At 41.8% G+C, this 19,945-nt stretch overlaps 2 protein-coding genes across 7 annotated transcripts in view; one reads left to right on the top strand and one right to left on the bottom strand.

The window, feature by feature from the left end:
• LOC115150693 (intermediate filament family orphan 2-like) overlaps positions 1-12,158 on the bottom strand; it is a 79,759-nt gene extending 67,601 nt beyond the window's left edge. For all 6 annotated transcript variants that reach the window (XM_029694222.1, XM_029694223.1, XM_029694224.1 and 3 more), the window contains exon 1: positions 11,112-12,158. In XM_029694222.1, coding sequence (XP_029550082.1) covers positions 11,112-11,614 — 503 coding nt within the window. In that variant the 5' untranslated portion in view covers positions 11,615-12,158. The remainder of the gene's footprint in view (positions 1-11,111) is intronic.
• Positions 12,159-17,066: 4,908 nt separating this feature from the next.
• Positions 17,067-19,617, top strand: LOC115150696 (mRNA turnover protein 4 homolog). The gene is made up of 8 exons (XM_029694228.1): positions 17,067-17,175; positions 17,456-17,514; positions 17,640-17,743; positions 17,883-17,964; positions 18,086-18,153; positions 18,299-18,450; positions 18,696-18,772; positions 18,872-19,617. Exons 1-8 carry the CDS (start codon positions 17,148-17,150, stop codon positions 19,022-19,024), a joined length of 723 nt encoding a protein of 240 aa, XP_029550088.1. The 5' UTR covers positions 17,067-17,147; the 3' UTR covers positions 19,025-19,617.
• Positions 19,618-19,945: the final 328 nt, after the last annotated feature.

The raw sequence follows: 19,945 nt of genomic DNA, 5'->3' as shown, positions 1-19,945 counted from the left end.
AACCAATCCTTACTCTGAAGATCAACGATCAAGAGGTACCATTTTTAATAACCTATCACGTCCCACCCAGACCCAGATGTTGTTACACATGACCACTATGGTCACATTGTCAAAAATAAAACTTGGGGAAAACCTTTGAGATACATGTTTTTGATACTTCTTATCATCCACCAGCAGCCTCTGCTGGGCGGAATAGAGATACAAGGGAATCAATTGAAAACCAGTAACCAATGGGTAAAAATGGTTCAGAACCTGAGCCGACAAGCCACGCCTAGTGGTTCGTATGTAGTCATTTAAAAAAACTCTGAGTGAATTGTTTGGATCAATTGTAGTCCCATTGCTAAGTACAGTGGGAAAAAAAGTTTTTGATCCCCTGCTGATTTTGTATGTTTGCCCACTTACAAAGAAATGATCCGTCTATAATTTTAATGGTAGGTTTATTTGAACAGTGAGAGACAGAATAACATAAAAAAAATCCAGAAAAACGCATGTCAAAAATGTTATAAAATGATTTGCATTTTAATGAGGGAAATAAGTATTTGACCCCTCTGCAAAACATGACTTAGTACTTGGTGGCAAAACCCTTGTTGGCAATCACAGAGGTCAGACGTTTCTTGTAGTTGGCCACCAGGTTTGCACACATCTCAGGAGGGATTTTGTCCCACTCCTCTTTGCAGATCTTCTCCAAGTCATTAAGGTTTCGAGGCTGACGTTTGGCAACTCGAACCTTCAGCTCCCTCCACAGATTTTCTATGGGATTAAGGTCTGGAGACTGGCTAGGCCACTCCAGGACCTTAATGTGCTTCTTCTTGAGCCACTCCTTTGTTGCCTTGGCCGTGTGTTTTGGGTCATTGTCATGCTGGAATACCCATCCACGACCCATTTTCAATGCCCTGGCTGAGGGAAGGAGGTTCTCACCCAAGATTTGACGGTACATGGTCCCGTCCATCGTCACTTTGATGCAGTGAAGTTGTCCTGTCCCCTTAGCAGAAAAACACCCCCAAAGCATAATGTTTCCACCTCCATGTTTGACGGTGGAGATGGTGTTCTTGGGGTCATAGGCAGAATTCCTCCTCATCCAAACACGGCGAGTTGAGTTGATGTCAAAGAGCTCCATTTTGGTCTCATCTGACCACAGCACTTTCACCAGTTGTCGTCTGAGTCATTCAGATGTTCATTGGCAAACTTCAGACGGGCATGTATATGTGCTTTCTGGAGCAGGGGGACCTTGCGGGCGCTGCAGGATTTCAGTCCTTCACGGTGTAGTGTGTTACCAATTGTTTTCTTTGTGACTATGGTCCCAGCTGCCTTGAGATCATTGACAAGATCCTCCCGTATAGTTCTGGGCTGATTCCTCACCGTTCTCATGATCATTACAACTCCACTAGGTGAGATCTTGCATGGAGCCCCAGGCCGAGGGAGATTGACAGTTCTTTTGTGTTTCTTCCATTTGCGAATAATCGCACCAAATGTTATCACCTTCTCACCATGCTGCTTGGCGATGGTCTTGTAGCCCATTCCAGCCTTGTGTAGGTCTACAATCTTGTCCCTGACATCCTTGGAGAGGTCTTTGGTCTTGGCCATGGTGGAGAGTTTGGAATCTGATTTATTGATTGCTTCTGTGGACAGGTGTCTTTTTTACAGGTAACAAGCTGCGGTTAGGAGCACTCCCTTTAAGAGTGTGCTCCTAATCTCAGCTCGTTACCAGTATAAAAGACACCTGGAAGCCAGAAATCTTTCTGATTGAGAGGGGGTCAAATACTTATTTCCCTCATTAAAATGCAAATCAATTTATAACATTTTTGACATGCGTTTTTCTGGATATTTTTGTTGTTATTCTGTCTCTCACTGTTCAAATAAACCTACCATTAAAATTATAGACTGATTCTTTCTTTGTCAGTGAGCAAACGTACAAAATCAGCAGTGGATCAAATACTTTTTTCCCCCACTGTACGTGTATTGCATGTAGTGTCTTCTCATACATCCTCCAACACGTTAAGACAGCTAGGAATCAACCCAGATGCATCCAATTATGTCTCCAAAGAGTATTCCACCATGATTAACCATACTATTGGCTCTCATAAGGTTTCTGGTCAGCTTACCAATCCATTTACCCGAATGAGAAATATACTCCCCAGTAATGGGTCTATCCAGAGCCTTAGTCTGAGATCCGCCCTTATGTTTAGGGGTAGTAAGTATGCCTCTAAGTTTTATATAATGTCTCCTCTGCTATTGAATGTCCTAAATATCACCTTCATCCACTGCTTTGGCAATTGGAAATAACAAGAGAGAACCTGTCTTGAATAATTTGAGACCTGTAACCGAACCCCAACTTAGTCTTTGTGGTAGGGGTAGTATTACAATGGTCCTTTCAGACAGCTATAGGAGTTACGTGGGTTTGCCACCAACTACCGAACCCTCCCTTAATATGAATTATGCATTAACCTTCTCTGACTCTAAAACTGGAATACCGATATCCGTTATAGGGTCTGGACTGGGAGCTCCTAATGGGCTTATGTGGGTTTGCGGTGAAAATGGCTTCTTAGAATTGCCTAATGGGTGGGATGGTTGCTGTTATTTAGGCCAAACAAAAAATTCAAGTCGCAACCATACCCCTGCTGACCCTATTGGAGGCTAAGCGTAACTCCACAGCACACCGTAGAAGCCATGTGAAACGAGCAATGGCAGATAATGGCTTGGCTAGCAGATTTTCTCTTAGCAATGGTGAACTGTTCGGATTGGCACTCTTCCCAGGGGTTGGAATTAAAGTGTTTGGGGATTGGATTAATAACATCACCTACTCCATGCAGGCCAATATGAATTTGACTATTGCTGGTTTTGCACTTCTTTCTACTGATGTTCAGAATCTTAAAGCTGTTACAGCCAGGCATAGCCTGGCGTTAGACTACATCCTGGCTAAGGAGGGTGGATATTGCAGGGCCCTATTTCCCCCACTGACTGTGTTATTCTTCTCCCTGACTCCTCTGACAATATGACAGAGATTATGAAATAATTAACAGTTGGCTGACACCTACACCCCTACAAGAGAAGACTCCTGGTTCCTGTTTGGGTGGTTGAAAGATAAACTAGGACATTTTGGATTTAAGTTGTTTTCCATTTTAGTCCCATTATTGGCCCCCGTGCTTGTTCTGCTGATTTGCATTTGTGCATCCTGTGCAGCTGGAAAATATGTACTTCATAAGGCCATGTTTATGCTTCATGTTTCTCCTCCCCCAGACCTTTATTTGTATCCTCAATCTCCTGAGGATTGCTTGCAATCCAATACACCTTTATGTATGATTCTTATAATTACTATGCTTGAGTTGCTTTGCTTTTGTTGAGGCCTTGTGGCCTCAAAGGGGGGGAATAAAGAGGGTTAAACCAAGGCCTTGTACCTTTTAAAGGGTTAATAAATTATGTTATGATAAAACTTACGGTCTCCTCTTCAGGAGACCTCTGTGTGTGTGTTAACCTGTTGTTGAGCGTTGTGACCTTCAGACACTATCAGAAGGCAACTACATTCAGACTCCTCCTGTATGGATCCCACCATGGTTCTGGTTTTCTGAGAACACAAGGCTGCCACAGACCTGATGAAACCAGCCCCGTCAGAAGATGCTTACACTCGTTCACCTTGTCATGAACCTATACTTGTAATGAAAGGTCAAGTTTCGGTCAAGTTGCTGATAAGATGGTTCCTGCTGTCAGGGGAGGTCAGATTTATTAAAATGTTATTGCCAGGAAAAGTTACGTAAGGGGGATTGGAGGCTATATGAGTTACAGGATGTCTTAGAAATTTTGCAGAACTTGGGAAGAAACTATCATTTACTGTTATACTGTACTCTGTACCAACTTCTGCATACAAATTGTATTGCTAAAGGAGAATTTTTTAATACTTAAAATAATGAGTCTGTGTTTCCTTTCCATTGCTAATGTATGTTTTGATAATTATATAGACCTGATCATTTGTTGAAGAAATGTACCTACCTTGTCAAATCACAACTGATTGGCTCAAACGCATTAAGGAAAGAAATTCCAGAAATACATTTTTAAGAAGGCACACCTGTTCATTGAAATGCTTTCCAGGTGACTACCTCAACCTCTGGTTGAGAGAATGCCAAGAATGTGCAAAGCAGCCATCAAGGCAAAGGGTGGCTATGTGAAGAATCTCAAATATTAAATACATTTTGATTTGTTTAACACTTTTTTGGTTACTACATGATTCCATGTGTTATTTAATAGTTTTGATGTCTTCACAATTATTATACAATGTAGAAAATAGTAAAAATATAGAATAACCCTTGAATGAGTAGGTGTTCAAAAACTTTTGACTGGTAGTATATACAGTTGAAGTCGGAAGTTTACATACACCTTAGCCAAATACATTTAAACTCAGTTATTCACAATTCCTGACATTTAATCCTAGTAAAAATTCCTGTCTTAGGTCAGTTAGGATCACCACTTTTAAGATTGTCAAATGTCAGAATAATAGTAGAGAGAATAATTTATTTCAGCTTTTATTTCATTCAGCACATTCCCAGTGGGTCAGAAGTTTACATACACTCAATTAGTATTTGGTAGCATTGCCTTTAAATTGTTTAACTTGGGTCAAATGTTTCAGGTAGCCTTCCACAAGCTTCCCACAATAAGTTGGGTGAATTTTTGGCCCATTCCTCCTGACAGAGCTGGTGTAACTGAGTCAGGTTTGTAGGCCTCCTTGCTCACACACACTTTTTCAGTTCTGCCCAAAAATGTTCTATGGGGTTGATACCTTGACTTTGTTGTGTTTAAGCCATTTTACCACAACTTTGGAAGTATGCTTGGGGTCATTGTCCATTTGGAAGTCCCATTTGCGACCAAGCTTTCACTTCCTGACTGATGTCTTGATGTTGCTTCAATATATCCACATCATTTTCCTACCTCATGATGCCATCTATTTTGTGAAGTGCACCAGACCCTCCTGCAGCAAAGCACCCCCACAACATGATGCTGCCACCGCCATGCTTCACGGTTGGAATGGTGTTTTTCGGCTTACAAGCCTCCCCCTTTTTCCTCCAAACATAACAATTGTCATTATGGACAAACAGTTATATTTTTGTTTCATCAGACCAGAGGACATTTCTCCAAAAAGTACGATCTTTGTCCCCATGTGCAGTTGCAAACCGTAGTCTGGCGGTTGTGGAGCAGTAGGTTCATCCTTGCTGAGTGGCCTTTCAGGTTATGTCGATATAGGACTCGTTTTACTGTGGATATAGATACTTTTGCACCTGTTTCCTCCAGCATCTTCACAAGGTTCTTTGCTGTTGTTCTGGGATTGATTTGCACTTTTCGCACCAATGTACGTTCATCGCTAGGAGACAGAACACGTCTCGTTCCTGAGCAGGATGATGGCTGCGTGGTCTCATGGTGTTTATACTTACGTACTATTGTTTGTAAAGATGAACGTGGTACCTTCAGGCGTTTGGAAATTGCTCCCAAGGATGAACCAGACTTGTGGAGGTCCACAATGTTTTTTCTGAGGTCTTGGCTGATTTCTTTTGATTTTCCCATGCTGTCAAGCAAGAGGCACTGAGTTTGAAGGTAGGCCTTGAAATACATCCACAAGTACACCTCCAATTGACTCAAATTATGTCAATTCGCCGATCAGAGGCTTCTAAAGCCATGACATAATTTTCTGGAATTTTCCAAGCTGTTTAAAGGCACAGTCAACTAAGTGTATGTAAAACTTTTGACACACTGGAATTGTGATATATATATATATATATATATATATATATATATACAGTTGAAGTCGGAAGTTTACATACACTTAGGTTGGAGTCATTAAAACTCATTTTTGAACCACTCCACAAATGTCTTGTTAATAAACTAGAGTTTTGGCAAGTCGGTTAGGATATCTACTTTCCAACAATGATTTACAGACAGATTATTTCACTTATAATTCACTGTATCACAATTCCAGTGGGTCAGAAGTTTACATAGACTAAGTTGGCTGTGCCTATTATTCATTTCACATTCTTAAAATAAAGTGGTGATCCTGACTGACCTAAGACAGGGAATTTTTACTAGGATTAAATGTCAGGAATTGTGAAAACCTGAGTTTAAATGTATTTCGCTAAGGTGTATGTAAACTTCCAACTTCAACTGTATATGTGTGTAATATATAGTTTAGTTATAATGTATATATTTATGTTGTATGTACAGGGCGCATTTGTAAAAGAGACCTAGGTCTCCATATGTCTTCCGTGATCAAATAAATGTTAAATAAATAAATGCAATATGTCTCACTGATTAACTGAGCCTATCATCCATCCATGGGACGATGTACTGCGTGTGTGTGTGTGTGTGTGTGTTTGCATCCCCCAAAATAAAATGTCAAAATAATTATTTCTTGTATATCTATATGTACAGTATGTCCTGCTCAGACAGTGTTGCAAAAGTCTGTTATAAAATCAGATAAGAGGTAAGGCTCTTTCTCAAATCTGGCATTAAACTTTTTGACCGAGAAATAATAGAGACTGTTGCACAACTGCAAAACAATGAACGTTGTGCAACTGAGCACTAAGCAATTTAGAAAGAAGTTTATCTTTATTGTTCCCTGGGGGGGAAACGGGTGATATTGAAAGCATGTGATAAAATTCTGTTATGACAAGATAAGTAAATTGATTACTTCTTGTCTCTACAGATATTTAGTTTCCCAAATCTGGTATGATAAATCTAATAAATCCTGTCCATACTAATTCCATAGACACAGTATATCGATATTGTGTAACGTGATGGCTGGTGACAGATCATTCTGTTTTTCCTGAAGCTTACAAAATGGATGCCGGATTTGGGAAGGTTGCATTGTAAAGAAGCAGATTATAAACATATGAATACTTTGGGAATCGATCTCATGGTGTGTCCAAACTCAAAAGGCTTAATTAAATCAGCACACTAGGCTGAAGGTGCAGGGCCTCCAGTAGGATTGGATAAGCTTTATAAAGCAGTCTGCATGAGACAGGGAGGGGTGGAGAAAAGGGTGGCTACAGTTAGTGGGCTATTAGGCCAGTCTTTTGACAGCATATCCTACTCAGTTGACTTGTCATCATGCATTCTTGAATGTTCCATCCATTTAATACTGCACAGCAGGAAATGGAATCTTGCCTCTCAGAATGAATTGCTATTCTATTTGAGGGCTATTTTCTGAGATGCATCTAAAGAATATGAATAGTGTCTGAAGCCTAACAGTTAAATGTATGACTCCACGAGTGGTTCTGACAGGGGTATATCTGGGCCCTCAACTGACAGCTACTGACTCCCTAATTTAGCAATGGAAACATTGGGCCTAGGACGTTTTTTTAATCTTAACTGCAGAAATGTCTAAAGTACATGGAGCTGGTATCTCCCAATCATAATGTGAGCTGATCTTTGCAAGATTGTTCCATGCCTTGTCGGTCATTTGTAGCAGAGTGACAAATTGTCTACTTTACCAATAAGATCACCCTCCACTAAGCTACCTGGGGTGGCAGGTAGCCTAGTGGTTAGAGCATTGGGCCAGTAACTGAAAGGTTGCTAGATCAAATCCCTGAGCCGACAAGTTAAACATCTGTCATTCTGCCCCTGAACAAGGTAGTTAACCCACTGTTCCTAGGCCGTCATTGTAAATAAGAATTTGTTCTTAACTGACTTGCATAGTTAAATAAAGGTTAAATAAAAAATTACGAAACACAGTTCATGACTTCATCATCCTGTGTCAGTGAGTCATTATGGGGACATGGAAGTGAGTCTATTCCACAGCCAGACGCTTAGTTCAGTTATTTAATCCTTCCCTGGTTAAGTCATGGGGCAACAGAGGCGATTGGCAAGGGTTCCTGCAGTAGCCAGCCATGCTGGCCAGTTGTGACGTGGGCCAGGGATGCTGCAGTGAATCCTTTGGGAAATGACATCAGTGTGAGCAAAAAGGAAGCGGGGGTTGGATGGGACACCCACACCATGAACCATTCTACCGTGGTGAACTCCATTAAGACGGTGTAATCAGGTTTAAAATGACAGTGTTCAATTTAAACGAAGTGCACCTACTATTTTCCCTCAGATGTACCCTCTAGTTTCAACATCCTCGCTGCATCTATTACTGTACCAATGTGAAACACTGCAAACCAATACTGTATGAACTCTGGCTTCTTTTAGCTATATTCTTTATCATTTCTATAATCTCACCATGATAACAGCACCTTCTGCCCTATAGGCCACATAACTGCTCATGGGTCAACCAATCATACTTCATACTAAACATGATGACAATTAAATATTTGAAACTGGTTTCAACAAATCTGTCCTGAATTCCAACTTCATGGAGGTAGATTGTGCAATGCAATCGCATGGTTTTGGCAAGAGGTACAATACCCTTGTTGCTTACTGTTTGGCTGCCAAAAAATGTCTAGTAAGCAATGAATTCATCCACCCTTAAAAGGGCAAACTCAACTTGCTACATACATTTTCTGATTTATAAATTAATGATATGTACCCATTGATTCTTGAAGATTATAACTTATAAATGCATTGTGAACTGGGATATGTTCCGCATAGCGGAATAGACAATAACATTGATGAATACGCTGATTCGGTGAGCGAGTTTATTAGCAAGTGCATTGGTGATGTTGTACCCACAGCGTCTATTGAAACATTCCCCAACCAGAAACCGTGGATTGATGGCAGCATTCGCGCAAAACTGAAGGAGCGAACCACTGCTTTTAATCAGGGCAAGGTGACCGGAAACATGACCGAATACAAACAGTGTAGATATTCCCTCCGCAAGGCAATCAAACAAGCTAAGCGTCAGTATAGAGAAAGTGGAGTCGCAATTCAACGGCTCAGACACGAGAGGTATGTGGCAGAGTCTACAGTCAATCATGGACTACAAAAGGAAAACCAGCCCTGTCGCGGACCACGATGTCTTGCTCCCAGACAAACTAAACAACTACTTTGCTCGCTTTGAGGACAATACAGTGCCACTGACACGGCCCGCTACCAAAACCTGTGGGCTCTCCTTCAATGCAGCCAACGTAAGTAAAACATTTAAACGTGTTAACCCTTGCAAGGCTGCCGGCCCAGACGGCATCCCCAGCCGCGTCCTCAGAGCATGCGCAGACCAGCTGGCTGGTGTGTTTACGGACATATTCAATCCATCCTTATCCCAGTCTGCTGTTCCCACATGCTTCAAGAGGGCCACCATTGTTCCTGTTCCCAAGAAAGCAAAGGTAACTGAGCTAAATGACTATCACCCCGTAGCACTCACTTCCGTCATCATGAAGTGCTTTGAGAGACTAGTCAAGGACCATATCACCTCCACCCTACCTGACACCCTAGACCCACTCCAATTTGCTTACCTCCCCAATAGGTCCACAGAAGATGCAATCGCAATCACACTGCCCTAACCCATCTGGACAAGAGGAATACCTATGTAAGAATGCTGTTCATCGACTACAGCTCAGTATTTAACACCATAGTGCCCTCCAAACTCGTCATTAAGCTCGAGAGACTGGGTCTCGACCTCGCCCTGTGCAACTGGGTCCTGGACTTCCTGACGGGCCGCCCCCAGGTGGTGAGGGTAGGTAACAACATCTCCACCCCACTGATCCTCAACACTGGGGCCCCACAAGGGTGTGTTTTCTTGCCCTCTCCTGTACTCCCTGTTCACCCATGACTGCGTGGCCATGCACGCCTCCAACTCAATCCTCAAGTTTGCAGACGACACTACAGTGGCAGGCTTGATTACCAACAACGACGAGACGGCCTACAGGGAGGAGGTGAGTGTGGTGTCAGGAAAATAACCTCACACTCAATGTAAAAAAAACAAAGGAGATGATTGTGGACTTCAGGAAACAGCAGAGGGAGCAGCCCCTATCCACATCGACGGGACAGTAGTGAAGGTAGAAAGTTTTAAGTTCCTCGGTGTACACATCACGGACAAACTGAAATGGTCCACCCACACAGACAGCGTGGTGAAGAAGGCGCAACAGCGCCTCTTCAACCTCAGGAGGCTGAAGAAATTCGGCTTGTCACCAAAAACACTCACAAACCTTTACAGATGCACAATCGAGAGCATCCTGCAAACTACCTGCCCTTCAGGACACCTACACCACCCGATGTCACAGGAAGGCCAAAAAGATCATCAAAGACAACAACCACCCGAGCCACTGCCTGTTCACCCCGCTATCATCCAGAAGGCGAGGTCAGTACAGGTGCATCAAAGCGGGGACCGAGAGACTGAAAAACAGCTTCTATCTCAAGGCCATCAAGCTGTTAAACAGCCATCACTAACATTGAGTGGCTGCTGCCAACATACTGACTAATCTCTAGCCACTTTAATAATGAAAAAATTGATGTAATAAATGTATCACTAGCCACTTTAAACAATGCCACTTTATATAATGTTTACATACCCTACATGACTCATCTCATATGTATATACTGTACTCTATACCATCTACTGCATCTTGCCTATGCCGATCGGCCATCGCTCATTCATAGATTTTCATGTACATATTCTTATTCATTCCTTTACACTTGTGTGTATAAGGTAGTTGTTGTGAAATTGTTAGGTTAGATAACTTGTTAGATATTACTGCATGGTCGGAACTAGAAGCACAAGCATTTCTCTACACTCGCATTAACATCTGCTAACCCTATGTATGTGACAAATAAAATTTGATTTGAGCTCAGTTCAAATGTTGTACTCCATCAGAACCCAAAATATCAGCTTGTTTTACTTCAATGTTTCTAAACAAAGTAACTATTAAACACTTTATAGCCTCTATTGTTTGTATATAATGTAAGTTTAGTCCTTGCATCCATAGCTCTGTCTATGAATTTGGTTATATTTCTCCAGCCCCATCCCTCTGCATTTTACAGAAACAGGGGCTGTGAAAAGGCATTGGTATTGTTTCGACTGCTGACTGCCTCTTCAAAAAAATATAGGCAAATGGGAGGTATTGAGAGTTGCAGTTTCTCTACCCATGGCGTATTCATTCCTACCTGAATAAAAATAATCAGTCAGGCCCATAACTGCTGCAATTCAAAATGCGCACTGATGTCACTGTCAGAGTGCAGTAGTTTGTTGGTTGGCTACTTACTTTCTCTTGTATTCGTCTCTCTCTCGTTTGACTTTAGCCAACACATTATACAGAGCTCGTATTTCTGGGGTGATGGTATCGATTTGGACCCCAACACCGTCCGGATGATTCCAGGATACACCAGGGCCCTGGAGAGTCTCATAGCGCTCTCCGTGTCTTCTGACGTGTGTGAAACTCCAAATGGTACCAGGCAGTCGGGATTCAGGAGAGTCGGTTTGGACAGCTACTTCACGAGTGTATACTTGGTATCGTTGTTGCTCCAAGGCTTGCTGCAGTTGGTTCTCTAATAATTTGTTTCTCCGCTCTAATTCATGAACTTTGGCAAGAAAACAGCGAAACCGCAGGTTCAGAGTCTTCAGGACATGAATATTGGACCCCAAATCATTTCGAAGCGCACTGGTTACAGCGCCCGTCCCAGCAGTGGACATACCGCTGACAGGAATTGTAGCAATCATAGCAGCAGGCGAAGAATCAAAAAAAGAGTTCATCATACTGGTAAACATACAAATGATAAAACCTTGTTTTGTTTTTTGTTTTGCTACATGAATTTAACAACAAAACCGATCCTATCCTCCAAAATGCCAGCAGGTAATTTCTTATGATGTGGCTCCTTGAAATTAGATTGACGGGGCAGTTGAAGGTGATGGACCTTCGCTGTCCTCAAACCTCCAGAAAACACCTTTTCCTATTGGTAGGCTATCCACAAACATATAATCTTATCAGTCCAGATCTCTGGCGCAACGGGAAAGTCTCCATCCTCCTCTGTTATACGCAGGAATATGACACACCGTGCGTTTACCTCTGCTTTTTCAGATGCTGCTGATGCTGTAGGCCTATGCGCTCAGCTTCTCCCTTTCCCATTCTCTCTAGACACACTCACTGTCTTTACTCCTATTCGCGTTTCTTTCTCCGGACTCTGGTACCGCGGTGTGATGACAGACTAGTCTACAGCCCTACCCCTGCCTCTTTGTGGCGCCGCTGGGTCATTCAAGCAAACTGCTAAACTGGGCACTGTATGCGTCAACCCTCACAGTCTCTGTCACGTACCCTCACGTGCAAAAACACAAGCACGCGCGCACACACAGTACTCCCAAAATGCATATGCCTTACAAAGAATGTCCTTAAGTGGACACAATTTGTTATTTCAAGGTAGGCTTGCCTAATTCTTGGGTTAATATGTCAATTTTAGGAACTGTATTTTCTCTCATTATTCTGCGCATTGGGCTTCAGAGCTCCCAGTCAAGCTGTGCAGAAAACAAATTGTTAAAGTTTAAAAATAAGCAAAAAAATATCATGATGTTATTAGTATTTTTTTTTTTTAAACTAGGCAAGTCAGTTATTAAGAACAAATTCTTATTTACAATGACAGCCAAGGAACAGTGATTTATACTGCCTTGTTCATGGACAGGATGACAGATTTTTACCTTGTCAGCTCCAGGCAGAGATTCGATCTAGCAACCTTTCATTACTGGCCCAATGCTCTAACCACTAAGCTACCTGCTGGTATGATGTTGTCCTGAAAAAAGATGTGTGATAGATTCCACTGGACACAGACATCAATTCAACGTTGGCTACCACAGCATTCTGCAGCGGTACACCATCCCATCTGGTTTGCGCTTAGTGGGACTATCATTTGTTTTTCAACAGGACAATGACCCAACACACCTCCAGGCTGTGTAAGGGCTATTTGACCAAAAAGGAGAGTGATGGAGTGCTGCATCAGATAACCTGGCCTCCACAATCCCCCAACCTCAACCCAATTGAGATGGTTTGGGATGAGTCGGACCGCAGAGTGAAGGAAAAGCAGCCAACAAGTGCTCAGCATTTTGGGAACTCCTTCAAGACTGTTAGAAAAGCATTCCAGCTGAAGCTGGTAGAGAGAATGCCAAGAGTGTGTAAAGCTGTCATCAAGGCAAAGGGTGGCTATTTGAAAAATCTGAAATATAAAATATATTTTGATTTGTTTAGCACTTTTTTGGTTACTACATGCTACCATATGTGTTATTTCATAGTTTTGTTGTCTTCACTATTATTCTACAATGTAGAAGGTGGTAAAGGGAAGTAGTTTGTGGTTGAAGAAAATGAAGAAAAACTCTTGAATGAGTAGGTGTTCTAAAACTTTTGACCAATAGTGTATATGTAACTGATACTACATGTTAATGTCATTTGTAAAGTTGTTTTTGTCTGTAATGTCTTTCATTGTGTCGGGCCCCAGTAATACTAGCTGTCGCCATTGGCATCTTCTAATGGGGATCCTAATAAATCAAATCAAATCTCATCTTCACAGACTGAGGCTGTGTTAACACTTCAACAATGAAAATAAATAAACACAACAGCACACCTGGTGGATTACTAAAGCATAACCACCAACTACACCAAAACAACCACTACTTCTGCTTTACCACCTTCTGTCCCCCTCAAGGCAACAGCACACACGGGAGAGATATTCCCATCTTGTCATGTTCTCTATATTTTCTCCTGTCCTGTGTTAATAGCAGATTGCACCTTAGCATACTTGTCTGGCTCCTCATTGCACATCCACCAAGACGGCCTACCTCAGTCAGACGTTCTTCACAGTTCGGGAGGTTGACACAACGCAGTTGTCAACAGTGATGGAGAGGTCTTGGAGCTGGCAGCTCTCCCAAGAAATGAATAGCAGTGCTGTCTTGTAGAGTTTGAGCTTGAGGGTGTGGACCAACATCCAAGCGTGTATAACAACACATCCGCCACGCTGATCCTCAACACAGGGGCCCCTCAGGGGTGCGTGCTCAGACCCCTCCTGTACTCCCTGTTCACTCATGACTGCACAGCCAGGCACGACTCCAACACTATCATTAAGTTTGCCGATGACACAACAGTGGTAGGCCTGATCACCGACAACAACGAGACAGCCTATAGGGAGGAGGTCAGAGACCTGACCGTGCTGTACAAGGGCAACAACCTCTCCCTCAACGTGATCAAGACAAAGGAGATGATTGTGGACTACAGGAATAAGAGGACCGAGCACACCCCCATTCTCATCGACGGGGCTATAGTGGAGCAGGTTGAGAGCTTCAAGTTCCTTGGTGTCCACATCACCAACAAACTAACATGGTCCAAGCACACCAAGACAGTCGTGAAAAGGGCACGACAAAACCTATTCCCCCTCAGGAGACTGAAAAGATTTGGCATGGGTTCTCAGATCCTCAAAAGGTTCTACAGCTGCACCATCGAGAGCATCCTGACTGGTTGCTTCACTGCCTGGTATGGCAACTGCTCGGCCTCCAACCGCAAGGCACTACAGAGGGTAGTGAGAACGGCCCAGTGCATCACTGGGGCCAAGCTTCCTGCCATCCAGGACTTCTATACCAGGCGATGTCAGAGGAAGGCCCTAAAAATTGTCAAAGACTCCAGCCACCCTAGTCATAGACTGTTCTCTCTGCTACCACACGGCAAGCGGTACCGGAGCGCCAAGTCTAGGTCCAACAGGCTTCTAAACAGCTTCTACCCCCAAGCCATAAGACTCCTGAACACCTAATCAAATGGCTACCCAGACTATTTGCATTGCCCCCCCCCCCCCCCTTTCACATTGCTGCTACTCTCTGTTGTTATCATCTATCCGTAGTCACTTTAATAACTCTACCTACATGTACATATTATCTCAACTAACCGGTGCCCCCTGCACATTGACTCTGTACCGGTACCCCATATATATAGTCTCGCTATTGTTATTTCATTGCTGCTCTTTAATTACTTGTTACTTTTATTTCTTATTCTTATCTTATCCACATTTCTTTAACAGCATTGTTGGTTAGAGGCTTATGACTAATAAAAGTTGATTTGAAGCGGAGACATCTTCCAGAAACACAGAGATAATTTGTCTGGGGAGTGGCAGAAAAAGTGAGTGCCTTTAGCATACCTGTGATAAGAGAGACCCAGAAATGCCAACACAGAGGAGGAGAGCAGAGTACTATACATCAATAACTTTCCTAGTTTCATAATTTGTGGTAGAGTGCCTCACACCATCACATCTGGAAAAAACAGAAACCACCAGTTTGCAATAAAGGTCGCAATAAAGTAAACAGACAAGAGACAACAGTACGCAGTAGAAATGAAAACGTTAGCTAGCTGAAGCTAACTGTTAGCTAAAGTGTTTTGAACCTGTTGAAAATAAACTTCCAATGCTCCTTCATGTTCTTCATCCAGTTGTTTCATCTTCAGCGGAACATTTCAAATGTGCTTTGTTGAAATATTTTCCGATCATGCCTAGTTAGAATACAGCTTATGCCAAATTGACGTCAAAAGTAGAACATTTTGGCATTTTAGCTAACCCTAACTCTTTTCCTAACCTTAACCTAATTCTCATAACATGCTGCGTAAGTTCTCCTAACCTGCTACGAAAAGTCAATTCTGACATAAGCTGTACTCTATTCAGAACTATATTTTCATTCTGCTTCAAATCTCATTTCAACCAATCCAAACTCTGTTTTAGCTTTGACGTAGTGTCCGCCATCGTTTTGGAGTGATTTCAGTGCCCCCCCACAAAAAAAGTAGTGCCAAAATAAATTGTATTTGAATTCATTCAATTCAGTTGAAATCATGAAATACAAGTTCAATTTATGAAATAAATGATTCAATTTGAGAATTACACATTCAAATTCAATATCTTAATACAAATTCAAAATTATGGAATTCAAATACAATTTTTGTTGGCACTGAAATCACTCGATACATTGGAATCATCTGAGCTGATGGAGGCTTGACAACACTTCATCAGAGATTTTAGATTTAATTCGAATAAAGCCCTACATTTATACCCAGTCGCATCATTGAGAGAATACAGTGAAAATATTCAGTCATACAAGCTAAAGAAAATCAGTGAAGTCTACAAAGAAGAGAAAGAACACACACACACACTCACAGCTCCATTTCATTTGTGTATGTTTGGTACACCATCACTAGGTACTTGTGTGTGTAGGAGCCAGGTAGGCCTAATAGCTTTTCTATCTGGGAGTTCACCTCTTACCACTGCATTTCTCACTTCAGGTTCACAGAGACAACCATGGGTGATGGAGATTCATCATTTTAAGCCTTGTATAAATCACCACAGTAATTCATAACTTCATCACTACATGATCATAGACTATACTTACATAGCCTAGCGGATGGGAAGGAAAGAGAGATGGAGTGAGGTTTGGAAATGGATGATATGATGTAACATACCACTGTGACCCAGATTTGACAAGTCAAGCACCCACCCCACCCCCTGCTGAATAATGCTCAATAAATGCACTACTGCAGCTGTTGTGTCTGCTGATCCATGCAACGCCTCAAACCAGATCCCTAGATCTAGCTGCAAGGTGGCTCCCTTGACAGAATACATGGCTCGGTGCAGAGCATAAGATAAATATGATGTTGTCCGTAAACTCATCTGTCACAGGTAATTATTACACAAACACAGCAGGCAACAGCCACTGTATCCATGTCTGTTTAAAGCATTGAATAATTAGCCTACATTTAATCATATTTTAGAGAGAGAAACAACCTTTACTTGCAAGTGCATACCACAGACACCTCATTCAAGTGAGACTTTTCCCCTCTCCAACCTGTCATTTTTTTTGTCATTGCAGTGCAATATGTGCTTTATGGAGCGAAAGAGGTACAATATTTAGACTCAATAGAAAACAACAGAATAAAGAAAGAAATCATTATTTCTGTCACACCATAATAACTTTTAATGGCTTTATCATGATTGCTGTCTGCTTGTTACAGCACTTATTATAAGGTGCGCCCTCTCATGTTTGCAGGGTTCCACCTACTGGGGAAAAAGAGACCATGTCCATAAAGCACATTTATTTTACATTGTTAATCCAGATTATTAAATCATGTATTTATATTATCAAAGTCAATATTTTATTTCAAGTCAATTACGTAGCAGAAAATGAGCTCGGGAAATGCAATAATTCCTTTTTTGTAGGCATATTTTGGACCGCTATTTTCAACAGACAGAAACACGTGGGGTCCTTTTCCTCGATAGGTCTACACAACGTGAGAACCATGCCGAAGTCAAAGAGAGACAAGAAAGGTATGTTTTTATGTCATTCATCCAGTAGATTAAGGGTATATATAGTCTAGTGTATTTCTTCATGTGACAGTTCACGAATATAGCATTTCCAGGGTATGTCTTGCATCAAGAGGTGAAAGAGGAGCCAGCTAGCTACGAAGCTAACGTTAGCTACATAGCTAGCACCAGCTGTGGGGATACGCTAACTAGCTAATTATGTTTATCAAAATGGATAATGCTGAAAATACTTTGTTTTCCTGTATGCATCAAACCTAATTGTTTGCCTTTTTCACCTCTTCAGTTTCACTAACAAAAACAGCCAAGAAGGGTCTGGAAACTAAACAGAACTTAATAGAAGAGGTAACTACGTATACTGATACCCATCAATCCTAGCTAGCTAAGTTAGTTGTTTTCTGTCTGACATCGGTATCCAGCTAATAAACGCTTGACCAATGGTCTGTATCTTTATGTCCATGTCTTTATAGTTGCGGAAATGTGTGGACATTTACAAGCATCTGTTCATCTTCTCTGTGGCAAACATGAGGAACAACAAACTGAAAGACATCAGGACAGCCTGGAAACACAGTCGGTAAGAACACACACAGCACAGGTCTAAGCCGCCTGGTTCTCATTACTCAGACAAATCTAATTGTCAGACACCCATGACGTGTTATGCGTATAGGTAGGTGCAACTGGTTTGACAATGAGGTGATGTTTTTCTTCTTCAGATTCTTTTTTGGCAAAAACAAAGTAATGATGATCGCTATAGGTAAAGGACCAACAAGCGAGTACAAAGACAATTTGTACAAGGTATGCTATATTTGTTGTGATGAAGTCATGTAGACTCACGAGTTAAGGTCTTGTACATTTGGTTTGCACAAAGACACTTTTCAAGGAGTTTAATTAATGTTGGTCTCTGCTTATTTTGTAGGTCAGCCGGTTTCTGAGGGGAGAAGTGGGTGTGTTATTCACAAATAAAACCAAGGAAGAGGTACAAGAGTAAGTAAACCTATGTCTTGCATTTCCATTAAAGATGTACCATCATTAATTTTAGTATTTTTTTTGTTCATCCGGCGCTTTGGCTGATTCCTTGCCCTCCGTGGTAGTTTCATATAAGTTGTTTTTCTCTCTAAATGTTTTTCAGGTATTTCAGCCAGTTCAAAGAGATGAATTTTGCACGAGCGGGAAACAAGGCAGGGATGGCCATAACACTTGATGAAGGACCCCTGGAACAGTTCCCTCACTCCATGGAGCCACAGCTGAGACAGTTGGGACTCCCCACAGCACTCAAGAAAGGTGAGACCTGTCTCTGATGGTCAGAGAAACCTTTCATAAGTCTGTAATGAAAGGATGGCTGTAACCTCCCTAGTGACCCGTTATGTTTAATTTAAATTAACTTTTTATGCTTCTGCTACAGACTTCAAACTCTGATCTAACAACCGAAGCTCTTCCATAACTAGTCAAGTTTACGTTGGATTACTTCCAAAGGGGAAGGATTAAATGTTGCAATTGTTGGCTTATACCCCATTGTTCTGTTGTAGGAGTGGTGACACTACTGAAAGACCATGACGTGTGCAAGGAGGGAGACACACTAACCCCTGAACAGGCCCGTATTCTGGTGAGTTCTAAACCTTTCCCCCAGTCTACACATGATTGGCCTATGAGACATTCTGCAAGTCCACAGTTGCTAGATGGTTCCATTATTTTCCCCATATAGAAACTCTTTGGGATTGAGATGGCAGAATTCAGAGTGCAGATCAAGTGCATGTGGAACTCTGAAACGAGCGACTTTGAGAAGCTGGCTGAGGAAGAAGAGGAAGAGGCCATGCAGGATAATGACAAAGAGGAGGAAGAAGGGGATGGGAAATGAACCTGGATAGACCAATGGACTTCTCAGACCTTGGGATTTTAATACTGTGTGACCTGTATGTTTTAAGTGTTCAAGTGTTTCCTTTTGCCTATGAAATGCTAGATTTCTGAGGCACAAATTCACTGGTATGTTACCCATTGAATCTTGTGTACATACATTTTGTGCTTTATACATCTTTTGTCGTCCACTCAAATACAACAGTACAAACTAAAACAGTTTGCTTGGTTGTGTCTTATAAAACATCCCACACATTTTTTTTTTTTTAGTGGGAATTGTTTAAGCACAGTATAGCTCTAAGCTAGGGCCAGCTATGTAAAATTGTTAGCCACATTGTGATCCTTACAAACGCTCTGGCCATGGCAGATCAGTGAAGATAAAATACTCCCATTGTTCTCCAGTTTATTAGACACAGCCTCCAGAAAATGTTTTTCCTTAATTCATTGAATTTACATGAATTTCTCACCATTAGAATATACAAGATCAAAGTAAGCTGTGCCTTTCCTAGTTTGTTTTAATGAATAATTGCATCAATCTGATAATGAAACATCTCACTGTACAATTAGCCAATTGTTATAAGGCAAATCAAGAAAAAATGGCAATGGTTTGTGGATAATGTCGATAATAGTCAATCAGATGACCATGGGTTGTTGAGACATCTAGCAGAAGTAATTGGGGCTACCAGGTCTCAGACCTGTTGGAAGGCCTCCACCACCCGCTCATCTGGAGGCCCCTCGGAGGCAAACGGGTTCCGCTGCAGCTGCTCGATGCTGGACATCTCAATGATGACACAAGCAGTCATTGTGTAGAGAATCATTGTACCATCTAAACCGCTGTGAAATATATTTTCCATAACCAAACATATTGTATTTTCAGCTGTTAGAAGCTGGTGTACAAAACGAAAGTAAAAGACGCATGACGAAA

This window comes from Salmo trutta, chromosome 16 (genome assembly GCF_901001165.1).
Source record: "Salmo trutta chromosome 16, fSalTru1.1, whole genome shotgun sequence".
Classification (NCBI taxonomy): Eukaryota; Metazoa; Chordata; class Actinopteri; order Salmoniformes; family Salmonidae; genus Salmo; species Salmo trutta.
The sequence above is the reverse complement of the archived record's forward strand: the minus strand, read 5'-3'. Positions and strand labels throughout refer to the sequence as shown.